At 37.4% G+C, this 19,373-nt stretch overlaps 1 protein-coding gene across 3 annotated transcripts in view; it reads left to right on the top strand.

The window, feature by feature from the left end:
- LOC136256681 (uncharacterized) overlaps positions 1-15,920 on the top strand; it is a 44,305-nt gene extending 28,385 nt beyond the window's left edge. For all 3 annotated transcript variants that reach the window (XM_066049661.1, XM_066049662.1, XM_066049660.1), the window contains 5 exons: positions 5,609-7,202; positions 8,047-8,441; positions 8,773-9,063; positions 15,424-15,483; positions 15,725-15,920. In XM_066049661.1, the coding sequence (XP_065905733.1) occupies positions 5,609-7,202; positions 8,047-8,441; positions 8,773-9,063; positions 15,424-15,483; positions 15,725-15,774 (2,390 nt within the window). In that variant the 3' untranslated portion in view covers positions 15,775-15,920. The remainder of the gene's footprint in view (positions 1-5,608; positions 7,203-8,046; positions 8,442-8,772; positions 9,064-15,423; positions 15,484-15,724) is intronic.
- Positions 15,921-19,373: the final 3,453 nt, after the last annotated feature.

The raw sequence follows: 19,373 nt of genomic DNA, 5'->3' as shown, positions 1-19,373 counted from the left end.
ATATGCATGAAAAATTTACAAGGAGAAAACATCCTGACTGCCTGTAAGTGTTAGAACGTAAATCAGATGGCTGCAGGTTCAAGGCTACGTACTTTGGAACATGTCCATTTATAGTATCACATAAAATAAAGCCATAAAAATGTATTGAAAATTACTACAGATGCGCAGTTGCAGAGCCATTACTTCATCATGAAAACTGCTCACAAATCGCTAGTGGGTTTATTTCAGTTGATAGTGGGAAAAACAATTATACAAGATCAATAAAAACCACAGAAGAAGCCTGTTTGTAAGGCTAAAGGCCTTACATTCTTACTTGTATTGACCGTTTTACTAGATAGTGAGAAACACAGCCCATTCCAGACATTGCAGCTAAAACAGTGGCACAGGCATTTGTCCACGGTTGGATCTCATGCTTTGGAGTTCCATCCACGGTAACAACTGACAGAGGGAAACAATTTGAGTCAGTATTGTGGTCATCATTCATGCAGGTACTGGGCTGTAAATGCATTCACACCACTTCTTATCATCCAATGGCTAATGGGATGGTTGAACATTTTCATCATCAGTTGAAGTCCATTTTAAAATCATACCCTAACACAACCGATTGGACAACAGCACTATCTATGACCCTGCAGGGTATTCAAACTACAGTAAAGCAATACTTTCGTTGTACTCCATCAGAGCTTGTTTATGGTACCACGCTACAAATCCCAGGTGAATTTGTTGCCACCTCTACAGAGCTTTCAACTGATCAATCAAACTAAGTCACAAAGTTGAAAACAGTGATGCAATAGCTTAAGGCCATGCCACCAAATCAGTAGAAGCATCTACATGTCAATGTCAGTGACCTTCTTCAAACTTGCACTCATGTGTTCGTGTGGCTCGGTGCCATTAGAAAACCTTTCCAAGCACCATATGATGGCCCTTATGAAGTTCTTATTCGTAACAAGAAACATTTTACTCTAGCTATCGAAGGATGCAATTGAAGCCAGCTTAAATAGGCCTCACTACAGCTCCTACCCCTCATCACCAACTTCTACCATTTTAAAACCATCTTCTAAACTGAAAAGCCATCACACAATCACCCACTCTGGCCAACAAATGCAATGGCCTGCTCATCGCTGTTAATTTTCACTTTGCTATTGGTGGAAGTATTGAAGTAACTCACCTGATAAAATGTTAATGATTACTTTGGACATTGATTAGAACTAATGTATGTTGCTTGTAATTGATTGGACTTTTGTGTTTGTACGTGCTTAGTCGGTATATTGTAATAGTCAACATGGTATTCAGGATGGTTCATCATGCTAGTTGTGAAATTATATAATTATTTATCTTGTCCCAGAAGGCAGATAGGACTGAAAGAGTATATATAATTATCTCTTTCAGTCCTATCTGCCTTCTGGGACAAGATCTTCTGACACAGCTTACAAGTTTGACAGTATTCAGCCATATCTCTATGCACTCTGGCCAACAGTACTTGTAGTGCTGAAGCTAGTAGTACTGAAGAATGCAATTTTTAGTCTTGGTGATACTGAGATGACCAGTGAAGGGATTACTTTGTTGTAGATGTAACACCAGCTTACAATACTGCACTGGAAGCACTAATTGCTAGTTACCCTCTGGTTACCTTAAATGGTATAACAGACCATCTATGTAGACAAAACTGTCACTTTGTCAGCCAGTACTGCAGCCTGCCTTAACGCTTCGAGCTTTCCCTAGGTATCCCTTGGAGTAACTATTCCATCATTATCAGTTCCTCTAGAGAAATACACTGATTCTTAGTCCACCTGGTGAAGTGATTCTTCAGACGGTTTGCCCACTCATGACAGGACTCTTCACCCTTCTTGTGGTCCCGTCTAAATCTCAGGCAGTATCACTCCTCATTTATGTCATACCTCTAAAGGATAGCCTACTTGACTCCATCATAGTCCAAAGCATCCTTTGTGGAGAATGCTGCAAAGCTGCCATGCCTTTTACAGTAACGAGTCCTGCTAGCTGAGTAGCCTGCACTTCCTTTGGCCATCCTTGTTGAGTGGCAATCCTCTCAAATGCTGCTATGAAGTGCACAATCCTTTCACTGGGTGGTAGCTTTTGCAGAGTTGGCTTTGGTAGCTGAATTACCTAACTTCCTGATGGGAAACTTACAAAAACCACAAAGCCCTAATAAACCAATACTTCATCAACAGTGTTGAGTATTCTGGTGACACACGTAATCTTTCCCACCATGTAGAAAGGTGCTAGCTATCCAGCCAGATCTGTTAGGAGCTGTGAGAGAGTATAGTAGTGAACCTGATGAATGCAACTTGAATCATTCTTTTTGAAAATTCTTTAGCTGTATAACATGCATATGATGCTTGTAACTATACAGTGTATATTTGTGTACTATGTGATCATGTTTTTATGTAATGTGTACAGGGTAGTACATACAGTACTTGAAAAAATCACCCGACAAAAGGAAATAAGCATTAATATTGGTATACATCATGACATGTGTTCAGTACTGGTCACTGTAAAGTGTTAATTATACAACCAAGTAATGCTGTTCCAGTTCTCAGTATTGGAACTAAAAGTAATTACAGTATCAGCGATTTTATTTTAGTTCCAGTTCTAGAACTGGATCTGGAACAATAATTTTATTTTTCTCAATACTGGAACTAGAACTGAAACTAAAATAAAAATTTATCAAGTACTGGAACTAATACTGGAACTGAAATTGGTCATAATAGTTATTGTCAATAAAAAAAAGCAAATACGATGCACATTGCATGACTACAGTTAGTGTGCTGATAAAAGCAACAACTGATAAGTATTCAATAGGATGATGCAAAAGGTTATATAGCTAGAAAACTGGGCTGAACTGGAGGACTGGACAACTGGACTCATGCCTTCTATAAATATTCAGGCTTGGAGAAACCATTACATTGTTAGAGTTAATCCTTTCTTGTTTCTGAGGACAATTTTGGCTTTTAACTTCCATACTTTTGAGATATTGAACTTAGCTATAATGCTATAAAAGAAATGATATGTTACACATGTGTAGAATATGCAAATGAACCTATCAAATTTGCCCACTGCATTGCTTGTTCATTTTTCTAGGGTTGTTTACAAATAACAACTTGTGTTAATGTTTTGAGCAGGAATTGTTTGCTAGTCAATCTTGAAACACGTGCAAACTAGCTGTTAAAATAGAAGTATTAAATATTTCCATTTACAGTTAAACTCTTAGCTCTGTGTGTGCATGTGCGTCCACTATCCTTCTTGTTCTTAGCATTTAATATTATAGTAGTGACATGCATCCTCTAACACAAACTATGGACATTCGAGTAAGCAAAATTAAGTAGCTGTAGTTTATCTGTCCATCTTGCTTTTCCATATACAAGCTGTAAGTTGACAGGTCCACCTACATGTATAGTCTAAATTTAGTGCCGCTGTGGAAAAAAATATTGTAGTTACAACCAGTTTCCTAAATACTTGCAATAAAAAGAAAGAAACTTGTCCAGTCTTTGGTCTATCCACTAGTCCAGTTCATGGCTTGTCCACTGGTCCAGTCCATGTGGTCTATCCACTGGTATAGTCCATGATCCAGTCCAGTGATTGTATACACCCAATGCAACACTGAAGTGAAACCAATAATTTTCACTACCTAGGTGTTTCTGTCACTCCGAGATGTGTTTATATCTAGTTTAATGTTTGATAATTAACTTCAAATTATGTCTCATAATAAAAGCCTTGGAGCATCAATGCCTTGCATGTATAGTTAGTTTTGTAGTAGTTGCTCTGCCTAGATACATAACACATTCAAATCAAAACCCATAGTTTAGTGCACACTGTGCATTGTTTTAGAAATGGAGCACTAAACCAATTATGCAGAACTAAAAACAGAACTGTAATCTTAAAGGTTGTAGTTCTAGAACTAGAACTGGAACTGTAATTCTAAAAGCTATGGTTTCAGAACTGGAACTGGAACTATAATTCTAAACGTTATGGTTCTAGACTGGAACTGGAACTGTAATTCCAAAGGTTTATGATTCTAGAACTGGAACCGAAATAACAAGCTGGTACTGGAACAACACTACAACCAAGTACTAAAGATAATATGAAATGCGGTTAAAATTACATCATTAATAATGAATGAAATAAATAAATAATAATAAATAATGTTTGAGAAAACTACAAGGCCTAAGGCTTCGCACTCACTGGGAATAGAATCCATGTTGTATGAAGAGACAATCATATCATGGGTGGATGCTTTCGTGGAGGTGATAGAAATGTACGATGATCCTATTTAACACTGATCAAAACAGTTAGCACGTGACGCCCACTATTTATCGACCAGGTGGATTCTAGACAAGCGAACTACTGTTCATTTGTGTTTGAAAGTGGGCGACAGCGACTATTTCGATTGAAAGACGAGTGGTTGCTATTCCTACTTAATAAACAACATGATTGGAAGTTGCTACTATTCGCTGGAGGTTAGTTTGTGCTGGTTAAAACAATTTAATAGTCTTGTTTCTTTAGTCTCGCGTAACTAGGCTACCTTCACTCGTGTATGGGATGGAAGAAAGCCTCACCTGGCAGGCCATTGTGCGAAGAAGGTGCAGTTTCCAACTGGTAAGTTTGTGTGATGATGCATAGCTCTCCACCTGAAGCCTTTTAGTGCCAGGAGTGCCCAGACTGATCACTGATATGGGCCCTGAGAAAACTACATAAATATTCACTGCCAAATTGCATCCCACGTACTGAACACTGATGGAGAGAACAAACACAACATACACAAAATGTGCCCTTAGGCTGATAATTGCTGTGTGCATGGTTGTGCTTGCTATTAACATATGATTATGTAGCTACAGTCTGCCGCCATCAGCAGTGCTCCCGCCATCAGCAATGCTCCACATATTTGTGCACACTGACATATCAATGAAATTCTGGTATTGCATTTCTGCCACATTTGTTCTCCAAATTTTTTTTTTTGGTCTTGTAGCATATCCACGGCATCATGTGATCATTTTAGTACTAATGACCCAGATCATGTTAAATATATACATAACTCAGATATCAGTTGTAGGTGACAGATAGTTGAAATACTCTGCTTTTATCCCAATCTTATCGTGGTCTGCTTTTGGCAACTCCAGCCCTGTCTCAATCCTGCGCTCTAATCCATCCTCATTTAAACATATCATATAACACAAATTGTGTACAGCTGCATAAAATTAATGTAATAAGTATTCATTGGATGTTTAAGCTTTACTGCTTGTAGGCGTCAGATTTACTACCATGATTCTTACAATTTAAAGTGCAATCTCACATCTCCATGATTGGATAATCACTGATTATAATTGCATACTAATACATCCCTTATGTTTATTTGCCAGTTAGTTCCTCTAGAATTGTATTACCGTGCATCTTTTCTACCTGCACACACTGTGCATGCCCCATTAGTAGGTTGTCCCATTGGTGATTGTATTTGGTTGTATCTGCATTGGGCCTAGTAATAATAATAGTAATATTGTGAATAAATTAGGTGTACTGTATGAATTGTAATATTGTAATTTTTGTAAAACTGTATCACTGTTTATTAGATCACTTACTATATATCTATATTCAGGTTCCACTGAAACAAACAATGAATTTGATCAAAAGACAATAAATGCCTACAGGGAGGCTCTTAAGAAAGGTTCCCGTTCCTCTAATCAGTTTAAACTGGTAACACTTGGTGCTGAGGGAGCGGGCAAGACCAGCACCATCAACACTCTCATGGGTGAGGAGTTCCAACCTAATCAGAAAACCACTGTGGGTGCCTCCATTAGTTCCTGCAAGGTTGCTCGTTCAATGGCAACTTCTAAATGGCAGAAAATAACAGCTACCGCACGGGTTGCTGAAATCCCAAGACAGCGACGGGGAGAAATGAAAGCTCAAATTGCACTAATATCACTAGACCCAACTCCTCAGAGTGCACCAGTGAAGCCAGAAGTCCATCAGAAAGCAGTTAAGGATCTCAAAGAAATAATGGCAACTCAGGACATCAAGAAAGATGAAACCAGGATCATAGTGTTTGATATTGGTGGACAGGAAGTGTATTATGAAATACACTTCCTATTCCTGGCAGTAGAAGATGTGGCATTACTAGTCTTTAAAGCATCAATTGGCTTGCATACACCAGTTGACCCTCGAGCTCACTCACAAAAAGTTCAAGAGAAGATTGCTGTCAGAGGAATGAGGACCAATCTTCAAACCATGGATGTGCTAATGCAGTCTGTTTACAGTCGTGGTAAGAAAGCACCAGAAGGCTCAATTTCACCTCGTGTTCCTGTGGTTCTGATGGTTGGTGCTCATGCTGAGGATGTGTCAACAGAGGAACAAGAAAAAATGATAGAGGAAATCCAGGAGCACTTCAGTGGTACACCCCTTTTGGAGCATTTGCCCCAGTCATCAAAAGATTGTTTTTATTTCATTGCCAATAGCAAACCAGATCAAAAAGTTGTGAACCACCTCAGATCCACTGTTTTGAAGGCAGTCCAGTGGGTTATCTGCATTGATAGGCCAATTTCATACTTGAGTTTTGAGGAGAAGATATTAGACTTCAAAGAAGTCAGAATAGAGAAAACAAAAGCTGTCACTATTGCCAAGGAAGCAGGCATAGAAGAAGAGCACAATATCAATGCCCTCCTAGATTACTACACAAAGAAAGGAATCTTACTATACTTTCCAGAACTGAAATTGTTGAGGAATGAAGTTTTTCTGTTGCCTGAAGAGGTGTCTGACCTTGTCTGTATGGTCATCACAACGCTAGATTGTTATCCTCATACTGGTGACCTCCAGCAGTCTTATGTGCGTTACCAAAAATATGCACTTCTTGAGGGGCCTTTGTTTGATTACATGTTATCACACTACAAACGACTGAAAGACAAAAATGTGATTTTGGGCTTACTGGAAAAGTTCAGCCTTGCAGCAAGGGTTCCACCTAAAACAAAATTTCCTGGGGAGATTTCATTTTCAGAGCCCACTGAGGTTTATATGGTACCATCTCTCCTTGTTTACAACCAAACCAATGAATTTCATGTAAAAGGGAGCGATGATATTGCTGTTGTCTTTTACTTTGGTGGTAAATTCTTGCCAGAGACCATCTTCAACAAATTGTTGGTGAGGATCATTCACTGGTGCTATGAAGGAAAAACTAGGAAGCACCATGAAATCAAATGGTAAGTAATAATCGTACATTTAAAAACAGCCAAGCTGTGAAAAGGGATGTGGCCCCAAAAATATATGGGTAGAAAATTGTGAAATTAAAGGTGGCAGCCAAGAAATTGCTACACTGATGCTAATGCCAATCATTGATTGAAAAACTTGTTTCAAATTAGAATCAATGCAGCAATTTCTAGCCCTGCACTTTTAATTTCACAAATCTTTCATTCTGACCTTTTTTGGGGGTACCCTTTTTCATAGCTTGGCTGTTTTGGTAAAGATATTGTAATTGTAAGCCCTTCCTTTTTATTTGCCTTTATTCTTTATTGCAAGAAGAAGAAAGACTTTTTAAATTTGTATCATTTGTTTGAACTATTTAGTTCTTAAATACAATTGTGTATTATCATGCAGCAAAAGTTCTAAAGTATGATAAGTTAGGCTAGCTTTAGCAATTTGCTATGTCACACACATAATCAATCGTGCTGTCTGATGAAATTTTTTTCATAAAATTCCTTACTAAATTGTACACATTACTATACTCTATTTGCCCAATTATCTCTATAGTTGTACTGTATGACCCATACATTACAGCTATGTGGCTAATTGGAGAATGTATAAAAGTTATAGCACAATTTGGTAGTTTGATCCTCCCACACAAAGTATAGTATTGTATGATGATATGCGTGTAAATAATTCCATGTGTTAATGCTATTATTAATACCATCCTGATAATTTTACTTATGCAGTTAACATTTATAACTTTTTGATTGGGAAGGTACACATCATACTGCGTATCAGAGAATTAATGGGTAATTATTGTCGTTAGATACATACATTATAATTACGATTATACTTTCACAGCATCAATCGTGGCTTTGGATACTTCCTTTTTGAAAATGGTTTGTGGCAGTCTTTTAAGCTACAGCTTTGTCAGTCTTCATACTCCATAAAGTGCTACATAAATGTAACTAATCGTGATTCACGACAACCTCCAACTGACCTCCTTCAGCAACGTCAAGATCTGTTGGCTTTTTTGACATCTTCCATCAAAGAGTTGAGTAGTCCTCACATGCCAGAATCCAAGCTACCCGTAACTTGTTTGGAGTGCCCATTTCATGAAGATGATCCACCACACATTAAGCTTGATATCAACAGGAGGGAAGACCTTGTGTGTAATTTTGGCAGCACTGTTCAGCTAGTTGATGAAAAGTACTATGCTGCAATATTTGATTCAATAGTAGCACCACAAAACACCAGTAAGTTTCAGTGAATTTTAGTCAGAGTTGGGGTCCTTAGTTTTAAAAAGTAACTTATTACCAAGAGTCCACAATAGTAGAAGGGAAAAAGAAAATTAATATAACAATGTATTAATCAGTGTCATTGGTTGGTAATAGTAGCAACTGCTCAGGCTTGAAAGTTTGAGGATAAAGTCTTCTGTTGGTACAATTAGATGTCCATAGATTATTTTGTAAAATTTCTTTAACTATGTAGTCAGGGTGCATGTAAGTACAAATACACCTTGTAGCCATGGTTTACGTATATATTGCACATATTATGCATTTTACATACTTATCTTCTTTTGTACAGATAAGATTGATTGTGCTACTGCAATAGATAAAATTCAGCACTGCTATGTTTTGCTCACCTCCCTACCTATAAAGTCCATGCTGCCACAGCTTCATTGTGACAAAGTGATAACAATCGACCAGAAGAAGAGAATTGAGGCTAGACAACTAGAGAGTGAAGGGGTGCAGTTTTTTCTTGATGATGTGTTGCTTTTAAGCCTAAGGCTAGATATGACGAATATATATAGCAGTTTTGTTGGGGTGTTGAAGAAAAGTGGTGATCCGATTCAGTGTGAAATGGCTAAGAAGATAGGTAAGTACATGTATGAATTTGCATGGTTATTGTCCCACAACCACATACCGTCAGTGATTGTGACCTGATATTGCAAACTAACTATTTGGGGACAATGGTCACTTGTACTGTATAATACAAAATTTTGGCAGGAAAAAATTGGCGAGTTGACTTCAAACACCAACTAAATAGAGAGAATATACAGTATTTAAACCACCGGGATGGGAATACACACATGGTTCCTTAATTGGTTTGGGAAAACTGTATGTCTGTGTGTCTGTAGATCTGTCCACAGATACACATGATCAAGTAGGGGGTGCAGAATGAGAAACTAAAATGGAGTCAAGGTCATTCTTACACCTCCTATGAAGCATTAATGCCATTAAGTTGCTGGTATTGATGTCTTACTTTCTTAGAAAATGAACAGCAGCCAAAAGAATGTTATTGTAAGCTCACCATTGCTTAACCAATGTAGTGTAGACAATGGCTGCAATCTTGTCAGGAAGATCAAAGCTTAAAGGTTTCATTGAACTTTTAAAAACGTAGTTCATGAGCCACATGTGATAGATGAATCCAATGGCAATAATCTACATTTAGTGGCATTACAAACATTTGAAAAGTAGGCTTTGTTGGCAAGCGATCTTAATCTTGTGGCCATGAGAAAATTGTTATCAGCTAAGTGATATGAGTGAACTGTTTTTACAGTGTGCAATACAAGAATAGCATTTGTTTAAACAAGAGCAACAAACTAAGTACAGTACGTTGTGCAAGCTAAGTATGTCTTTGACAATCACGAGCAGCACTTGTATGACTATATTTTTTAATTGCTTCACATCATCAATAATAGAGGAAGTGATCAAAGACTCTTTGATTCCTAATACATGATTACATGTGTATCTTGTCCTATTAGTGTGTAAATACTGTAGTATTAGTTTGGGTATTATGGGTAAAAGCTACTACATGGTCTGTTGGTCTGATGCAGTCCATTTCTAGTTTCTAGGAAGGTAATTGTGACAGCAATACATATTTATGTCTATTGATAGTACTGTACAGTAGGGACCACAAAGGAATGGGCGTGTCCCATGACAAAACATCACCGAAAACCAGCCCCGCTTTTCCCAGGTGACAATGACGCAGTATGGCAAAACTAAGCCCAAAAAAACCTTGCTTTCAACAAGTTGCTATAGAATTTTTATTTTATTTAGCAGAATTTTCTAGTGGCTGACTGACTGATGCCTTAATAACGTGATAACGGCTAAGGCTACAGGCTTGATTTTTTCACTGTTCAACGTTGCTTTAGCCCGAGAGATGCCTTTTAGCATATCGCTGTATGTACAATGCATTCTTCATGGACTTACCACTGTCCTCTTTTATATCCCATCTTTGCTGGCTGTGAAAAGTGTCAATTTGGTAGTAGCACATGATGGCTTACCTTTGTAACGGAAATTGTCTGTAGTTTTCAGAGTGGCTACTTTGATTGCAGAGGTGCTTTTTGAACAGTTCTTGATTAGTAACATTGTGTAATGGGTTGAACATAGCCAACAATGAAGTGTAATCGATACATCACTTTTCAGAGGATAATTGATATAACTGGGGTGCGCAGAGTCATTTCTTTCTTTCAGTATGCATGGATTGCAGAGGTGCTTTTCGAATTCGTAATGTTGTGCAATGGGTTGAACATATATAGCTGACAATGAAATGTAATGGATACTTCACTTTTCAGACGATAATTGATATAGCTGAGTGCATGGTGCCATTTCTTTCTTTTGATGCAGTATGCATGGGTTCGGCAGTCATAATAATTATTTATAAAAAGTTAACAAACAAATACACAAAAATATTTGGAATTTTCAACTAGAGTAGGGACCATTAGCACACTGATAAAATGTACCAAAACAAGTTGGAGTAGTGCATGATATTAATAAATCACAGTAAAACAATAAGAAGTGTTATATCCCTACTGTGCATTTCCGTTATGGTATCTTGAACACAGTAGGGATTATAACACTTCTTATTGTTTTACTGTGATTTAATATCATGGACTACTCCAACTTGTTTCAGTACTTTTTATCGATGCGCTATGATCCCTATTCTAGTTAAACATTCCTAAATTTTTGTGTACTTGTATAAATGTAGCAGTGTCACCAAGTTTTGAAAAGGATAACACAAAAGCTCATGAGATATATCAATTGTGAATTCATGGTTTTTCATTTCCTTTTAAAGTTTGGACAGACATTGACATCTATAAATGTTGCAAAGTTGATAGGAGCAATGGTTATTTATGCCTAGGTGTTGAAATTTTACTATCACGATATATCATGCAAAAATTATCACGATATCAAAAGTTCATAATGAACCCTTGACGATATGTGACCCGGTCTGCGAAAAGAGGTCTTATAACCTTTCAATTGCATGTACTTGGAAACCTGTAGCTTGACTTGTGAATGTGGTATCACCCTGAAACTTAGTTCCGTTATACCCCTAATATAGTGCTATGGCTTGGCGTAATATGGAGGTGATAGGTTGAAAGCATGAGGAGTTATGATTAGTCAAACTTGACAATTTGGAAAGGCTATAAGACCCCTTTTCACAGATATTACTAATTATCCCGATATTCTTTTCATACCTTTCTCTAACATCCATCTATACCTACACAAGTGACATAACTTGCAGAGGCTTGACTCATAGATATGTAAAATAACATTATATGCATGGAATAGTACCATTCATTGAACCATGCATGGAGAAACAGACATCAGATAGACTTCAATTTTGCTATATACAACTAAGTGTAGTGAGGATGTGTTTTGTACACCCAAGTGCATGATATAAATATAGGAGGTCTGTCTATTCTCATAAATGACAAAAAGTTGAAGCTTCTACTCAGCTTTGCATCACCCACATAAAGCATTATAATGCTACAGTGTAGAAATATTCCTTACTCAATTAAAAAGAGCACTTTACATCATTTCCATAAGGTTCCTTATTGCATTGATAAATTTGTTAATACTTTTATATTTGCATGAATGCTCTATTATAATCATACAGTACAATAATAACTGTAGAGTAGGGACCACAAAGGAGTAGACATGGCCCACGGGATAACATCACCCAAAAACCAGCCTCAATTTTCCCTGATGATGATGAGGCAGTATTGGTTAGGTAAAACTAAGCCCAAACAAGCTTTCAGATCGACCCGAACCGCTTTCAACAAGTTGCTACGAAATTTAAAAAAAAGTTTATTCGACAGAATTTTCTACTGACTGAGTAAGTAACTGACTGACTGATGCCTTCAGACAAGTGTAACTTGATAACGGCCAAGGCTACAGGCTTGATTTTTTCACTGTTCAACGTCGCTTTAGCCTGACAGGTGCCTTTTGGCATACTGCTGTACGTACAATGCATTCTTCATGGACTTACCAGTGTCCTCCTTTGTGTCCCATTCATCTTTGCTGACAGCGAAAGGTGTCGATTTGGTGGTAGCACATGATGGCTTCCCTTTGTAACGGAAATCGTCCGTATTTTTCATAGTGGCTATTTTGATTGTAGAGGTGCTTTTCAAACAGTTCTTGGTTCGTACTGCTGTGTAACGGGTTGAACATAGCCGATAGCGAAGCGTAATGGATACTTCACTTTTCAGACAATAATTAATATAATTGGGGCACGCGGCACTATTTCTTTCTTTTGGTATGCGTGGATTGTAGAGGTGCTTTTCGAACAGTTCTTAATTTGAAATGCTGTGTAACAGGTTGAACATAGCTGACAATGAAGCACAATGGATACTTCACTTTTCAGACGATAATTGATATAGCTGGGGCACGTGGTGCCATTTCAGATGTGGTATGCATAGTCATAATAAAATTATTTACAAAAAAAAGTTAACAAACAAGTACACGAAAAAATTTGGAATTTTCAACTAGAGTAGGGACCATAGCACATCGATAAAAAGTACTGAAACAAGTTGAAGTAGTCCATGATATTAAATCACAGTAAAACAATAAGAAGTGTTATATCCCTACTGTGCATTTCCGTTATGGTATCTTGAGCACAGTAGGGATATAACATTTCTTATTGTTTTACTGTGATTTAATGTCATGGACTACTCTAACTTGTTTCAGTACTTTTTATCGATGTGCTATGGTCCCTACTCTAGTTGAAAATTCCTAAATTTTTTGTGTAGTTGTGTATATATGTGACTGTCTCTGGGAAAACCAGTCTTATCGCCTATTTAAAAGTATCTATATAGAAACGTCGGTTTTAAATATTCAGTGTGTTGTAGCTGGCCAATGGTGGTAGCTACGCATACCAAATTTTCACACGTTTCACAACAATTTCTTACCTTCCTGATCATCCACTGAAGAAGTAATCAACAGCTAAGTTTCCCACCATTTTAGATAGTTTTTAAATCGAGGTTGTCTGTATCAGGCAAGCTCCAGAAGGGTGGGAGGCGGGGGCCCTGGAAGGTGGGCAAGATGGTGTTCAAAAATTGAAAAGAAACGTGCTGGGATGAATCAGGCCAAGTTATAGGCCATTTAGGGCTCAAAACTGGCTAAAATGAAAGGAAATTTACAGCACAGGTCATTTTCCAATACCACGGAGCTGTACAGCCACACGCAACCATCTCCTGGTTGGCCAGGGCTCCATCAAGACCCCAGACCACTTGTACGGCTTGCCACTGTGCTCTAAAAAAGCAGCCAGCAAAAGCAGATCACTTTACTCTGGTCGACTGTGGCAGTGAAACTTGATAGTATATTCATTAAGCTTTGTGAAAAAATCAAACTTCCTGTCTTGGGCGATAAGAATGGTTTTCGTAGATCCAGTCACAAAGTATAGATGACTGTTCTATTAGAGTATCTTGATCTTCAAAGTCTTTCAAGAGATATAGTTCTTCTGTAGATCCTTCCTTGGATCTACAATCTGGATCTGGAGCAGCTACAATAGCAGTGATGTGACATACCATCGTGAGGTTATAGAGTATATGGATATTTACCTTATGGTATTTATGGAACACCACGGTAATTACGATATTATGTTAATATTGTTTCAAAGAAATTTTTACAATGCTGGTATCATTTAACATTGCGATTTGACGATATAACTGAGATACCGCCCGCCCCTATTGTGCTTTGTTATTGAATTTGTGTATTAGTAAGTGCCAGCTAGCTGCCTATATAGATTAAGAAGTGTGTGCTATCTCTACTTGAAATGGCAACAACTCGCATACCAACCTCAGCAGCTACTGTGCATTAACAAAATTTTACTGTAGATCGATTGCAAGCCATTTATAGAGCCTACCATTATTTACATGGGTGTAGCTGTACTATGGGTTCTCACAATGCATTGGAGGGTATCAGCAGCTCAGGCTGGTTAATACAGTAGCTAATGGAAAACATCGATCAAGTACACAATACAATGTCATAGCTATCCCGTTTGCATGTGACTTTGCAAGGTAGGCTGAGTGCTTAGATGTATTGCTAGCTGTAAAGGCTTTCATATGACTCAGATGCAGAAAGTATACTTGATGAAGTTTGAACCAGCATCAAAATTGATAGCAACATAATGTAGCCATATAGAGCTCACACTAGGGTTAATATTTAGTACAAAATAATTAGTTGTCCGTGTGTATGCGTGCATGCGTGTCCAGCGAAACACATTGTGATGTCATTATGGAATTTATAAACCATAGTCCCAAAGCTCTAGTGTGTTAGCACAGCAAGGACAATACTAATGGCCATATTATTTCCATATTAATTCCATAAATTCCAGCTGTATAACTGTTTTAGACTCTGTTTATACTATAGACTACTTTTCTATTTCCAAAAGCAGCTGAATCTTTCACAATAATGCTAGTGCCATGGCAACCATGTAAGCTCACATAATACATTAAGTGTCTTTATTACACCATCACACATTAGGAATGCATACTATACTCATTGAACAAACCTAGAGTTGTGTGTGTGTGTGTGTGTGTGTGTGTGTGTGTGTGTGTGTGTGTGTGTGTGTGTGTGTGTGTGTGTGTGTGTGTGTGTGTGTGTGTGTGTGTGTGTGTGTGTGTGTGTGTGTGTGTGTGTGTGTGTGTGTGTGTGTGTGTGTGTTTAGGTACAGTTTGTGAGATTTTATTTGCCACCCCTAATAACTTAAATGGAGCCCAAACTTCCTTATCCATATCTTGTCATTAACCTAGAGGGTTTCTACAACATGCGACCTCTACTAACTGGCCAGTGGTACTTTAATATGTCCAGTACACATGTACCTTTTGTGCTTAAGCTTCCAAAGTTTGTCCAAATTTATGTCAATGTGTAATATTCTTATACAATATCAAAGTAATTTAACTACTATGATCCATTTTATTCATTACTATCTTATTTTAACTGTACACAGCACTACCCACAATGTTGTTAAGTCCTGAAGGAAGTAATGATCGTACTCAAGAGAGTACTGGTAAGAAATGCATAATTACATGCAGTTGTTCATACATCAGTACTTAAAAGTGTACTAATATAGTTGCAGTTGTAGGTGGTCCCTTATTTTCACTTTTCTTTATACATTATGGTATATTAAAGTTTAGTTCCTAAACTTTTCTTACCCTTGTATACAATAACAGAACAAGTTGTATTCGTACATATGTCATTGTATGTACAGTACACATAAATATATATTTATTAGTGTTCTGTACCTGTAGGTAATGAAACTCGCCAGAGATGTCGTCATAGAAAGTGTTCTGTGATGTAACTACTGTGATAGTTGCCTGAATGCACACACGTATAGTGGTATTTAATTGGATGTAGTGTTGTTTCCAAGGTTTGTACAATAGTACAACTAATCATGTAGTGTATTTGGGTTGTGTTTGGAATTTAATCAACTTTCATGTAAACATAGTTTCTCCCTCTTACATATGCATTAGTAAGTTTAAAATGAAGCGACTCATTAATGTTAAAACTGGTATCTTGTTTATTTTGTATATGGCTACATATTTGCATCATTTATATGGGTGGTACATGGGAGGGGAGGGGTACTAATCATGTAGTTTATTTGAGTTATGTTTGGAATGTAATCAACTTTTATGTGAATTTAGCTTCTCCCTCTTACATATGCGTTAGTAAGTTTAAAAAGAAGCGACTCATGATTGTTATCTTGTGTATTTTGTATAACTACATTATGTATTTTCATCATATATATAGGTGGTACTTAGGAGGGGGAGGGGTACTTTGCATACATTTTGTATATAACACAGTGATCATGTTACCAGCATGTGTTGGTTGGATTTTGTGGTCATGCAAGTTTGTAGTCTTACAACAGCCTGAAGTACATGCACTGTTGGTTAATGTTGCTTAGTGCATGTATATGATGTTAGGAATGCAGCAGCAATAATGTCAACATAATAGTGTGTATAGGAATCAGGAATTATGCTGGAATTTATAAAGCCCCTAATAAATACCAGCATTTTGCTCAATGTTATTGCCACCATATTTCACTAGCACAATTATTCTTTTGTTATCTATTCTGGGAAACTGGTCTTTTCAAGTATCGAGAAATGCTGATTTTGAGGCTTAGTGTGTTGTAGTTCGCGAATGATAAAAGCTATATGTACTGAACTTCACCAATTTCTCACCTTCCAAAGCATCCACTGTACAAGTATACGTATCCAACAGCTATATATGTTTCCCACCATTTTAGATAGTTTAAACTCAATGTTGACTGCATCAGGCATGCTCCAATAGGGGTGGCAGGGAGAGCAAGTGGTTGTTTAAATTGAAAGACTGGTGTTTAGAACTTAGTACATCTCATAGTGGCTTGGTTACTTCAGCCAGATTGGGTTGGTCATCTGATTGGCCTTGCATTCCCAGGAAATGGTGGATAACACTAACCTTGGAGGGCTTCTATTTGTCAGGATTGGGGTGAATACCTTTATCATCAATGATGTGGCCCAGGAAGTGAATGAATTTCTGAGAAAATTGGTACTCTGCATTTAGAGTAAGATTGGATTCTTGTAAACAACTCAACACTTTCTCTAGATCGCTATATATCATTCTCAGATTACGTTTTTGAGTCCATGAGGCAGACAACTCCTATAAGGCCATTGAGAATTGTAGACATTTGTCTTGAAAGCGCTCAGGCACTGAGGAAATACCAAATAGCAGACATTTAAAACAGTATTGCCCATATGGAAAATGAATTTGTTAACAGTTTTCTGGGCATGATTCCTTCTATTTGGGCTACTATCCCATTGATGTTGAGGGAAAGAGGTGTTACTGAGGGATGGTCTGCCCCTGCAGTGACATATTACTAACATCTGACTGTTATGTATGTATTTTTGTATGCAGCCATCATGTATTTGTTGTGTGCACTGTATTTGATAATGTAAAAAAAGAAGATAGCCATTATAGTGGACTATTGTGAAAGAGGGATCTGCCAAAATCCTGAGTTGGCATCCAAGGTAAAAAATACTGAGCAGTATCTGTTCCAGTGCTGGTAGGTGGTGACTTTCTTGACAAACACTTTCATTCAATCTGCTCAAATCAACACAAATGCAATTCCTCCTGTCCCGTTTGGTTTGGGTACTACTACTATTAACCCTGGGGGGCAAACCATGCCATTTGGGCCAATTACTGAAATTGAACTGTTCAGGAGGAGAAACTTGGTAAGTGGTCATGTGGGCAATGATTTGGCACAGCCTTTAAACTCCTGTCACCATGTAGTAGTTGTTGATACCACAATTTACCTGATTTGTAAACACATGCCGGCATGTACCATACACTATAAGACTTAGCTAATTAGGCTCACGATAGAGATATTTTAACCCAGCTTGGTAACATGAATTTTTACAAATTTTTCAAAAATCTGCATTTGTTTTGATAAGTTATTATGTATTCATTGGGGGTATGAATGTAGCCAGGATTTTCAAAAGGAGATTCATAGCTCGATGCAGGTGTCTGGAAGGATATGCTGCTGAGACTGATCTTAAACATTAGAACCATGATTCTGTTAATATAAAAAATGCACTAAGGCTAGGCAAAGTAAATTGACAGTTTATTATCCTTGCCTGCATAGTATTTCAAGATAGCACTAAACATTTCATTATGTCATATGGTATACAGTGACCTCTTGAATTATATGTGTATTATATATAACACTTTAGCTTACGTATGTCTAGTCTATAGGTAGGCATAATAAAGGAGACTGAACCAGGGGCAGATCCAGACTTTTGGAAAGGGGGGTCAAAATGAAATGGCACTACATTGTCTAGCTTGGTAAGGTGAGACAAAAAAAAAAAGGTCACAGCTTCCATGTCAACAATAGCTGCCCACCTCACCATTAGTCACCAACTATGCATTTATCACTGATAAAGTACATAAAAATCATTACATAGCTCACTAGCTACACACTGCTCTGAATACTGTGACTGCTCTATGAGAATCTTGATGTACTAGAAATTTTTGAAGGGGAACCCCTTTGACCCCCCCCCCCCATCCTGCATTCACCACTGGGCTGAACCCCCAACTCATTTTACTTAATTTCAATACACTTCCTTAACTACACTTCTTTTAAAGGTTGAATACAGCAGTCACATACTGCAATAACTCTATAAATACATGCAATCATGCAGTCACAGCTGAGTAATGATCACAGCAAGAGTAGAAAGCTTTAGCATTTTTATCAGTACTGCAGTGTGAGGTATTATGGTACATGCATGGCCATGCTGATGACTAACACATCACACGAGGTAAAAAATTAATATCATTACACTTGAACCATGGTTATAGGACCTTATAACTATTGTACAGCATAGCAGTACAATTGCAAGCCTTATGGTTATTTATTGGGTATAATAATATATTTATGTAGACTATCTAGTTTTCCTTTGCAATGGTATTTTAAGCATAGCATCGTTATGCATCCTTAATTAATCACAATGAAAAGTGATAAATGACTTTTTGTGTACCCTCATGGTTTTTTGGGAAACTTTGGAAGATTAAATGTGACCTAAAGTAAATTACTGTTAGATGGAAACAGCTATAGCCATTCTAGAGCAAACAGTCAATGCTATAGATATTTGAAAATAGCAATGAAGATACTGCATGGATATAGCTACGATTATTGTGGGATTAATAATCTATGATTACCAGTGTATCTACTATCCATGCAAGTGGTACAAATTCAAGTTCTATTATAATTGTTGGAAGCTCTCAGATGACTTTTGCATGTATGCATAGTTCATGTAGTTTTAACTTGACATCCTTTGATTTGACTTCCTTAACTTACGTTATGGCTTATTCGTGACTGAGAAAACGCCATAATCTTTAGTCAAAGAATAACACTACTGCATGGAT

This window comes from Dysidea avara, chromosome 5 (assembly GCF_963678975.1).
Source record: "Dysidea avara chromosome 5, odDysAvar1.4, whole genome shotgun sequence".
NCBI classification, from domain to species: domain Eukaryota; kingdom Metazoa; phylum Porifera; class Demospongiae; order Dictyoceratida; family Dysideidae; genus Dysidea; species Dysidea avara.
This window is presented reverse-complemented; position numbering and strand designations above follow the sequence as displayed.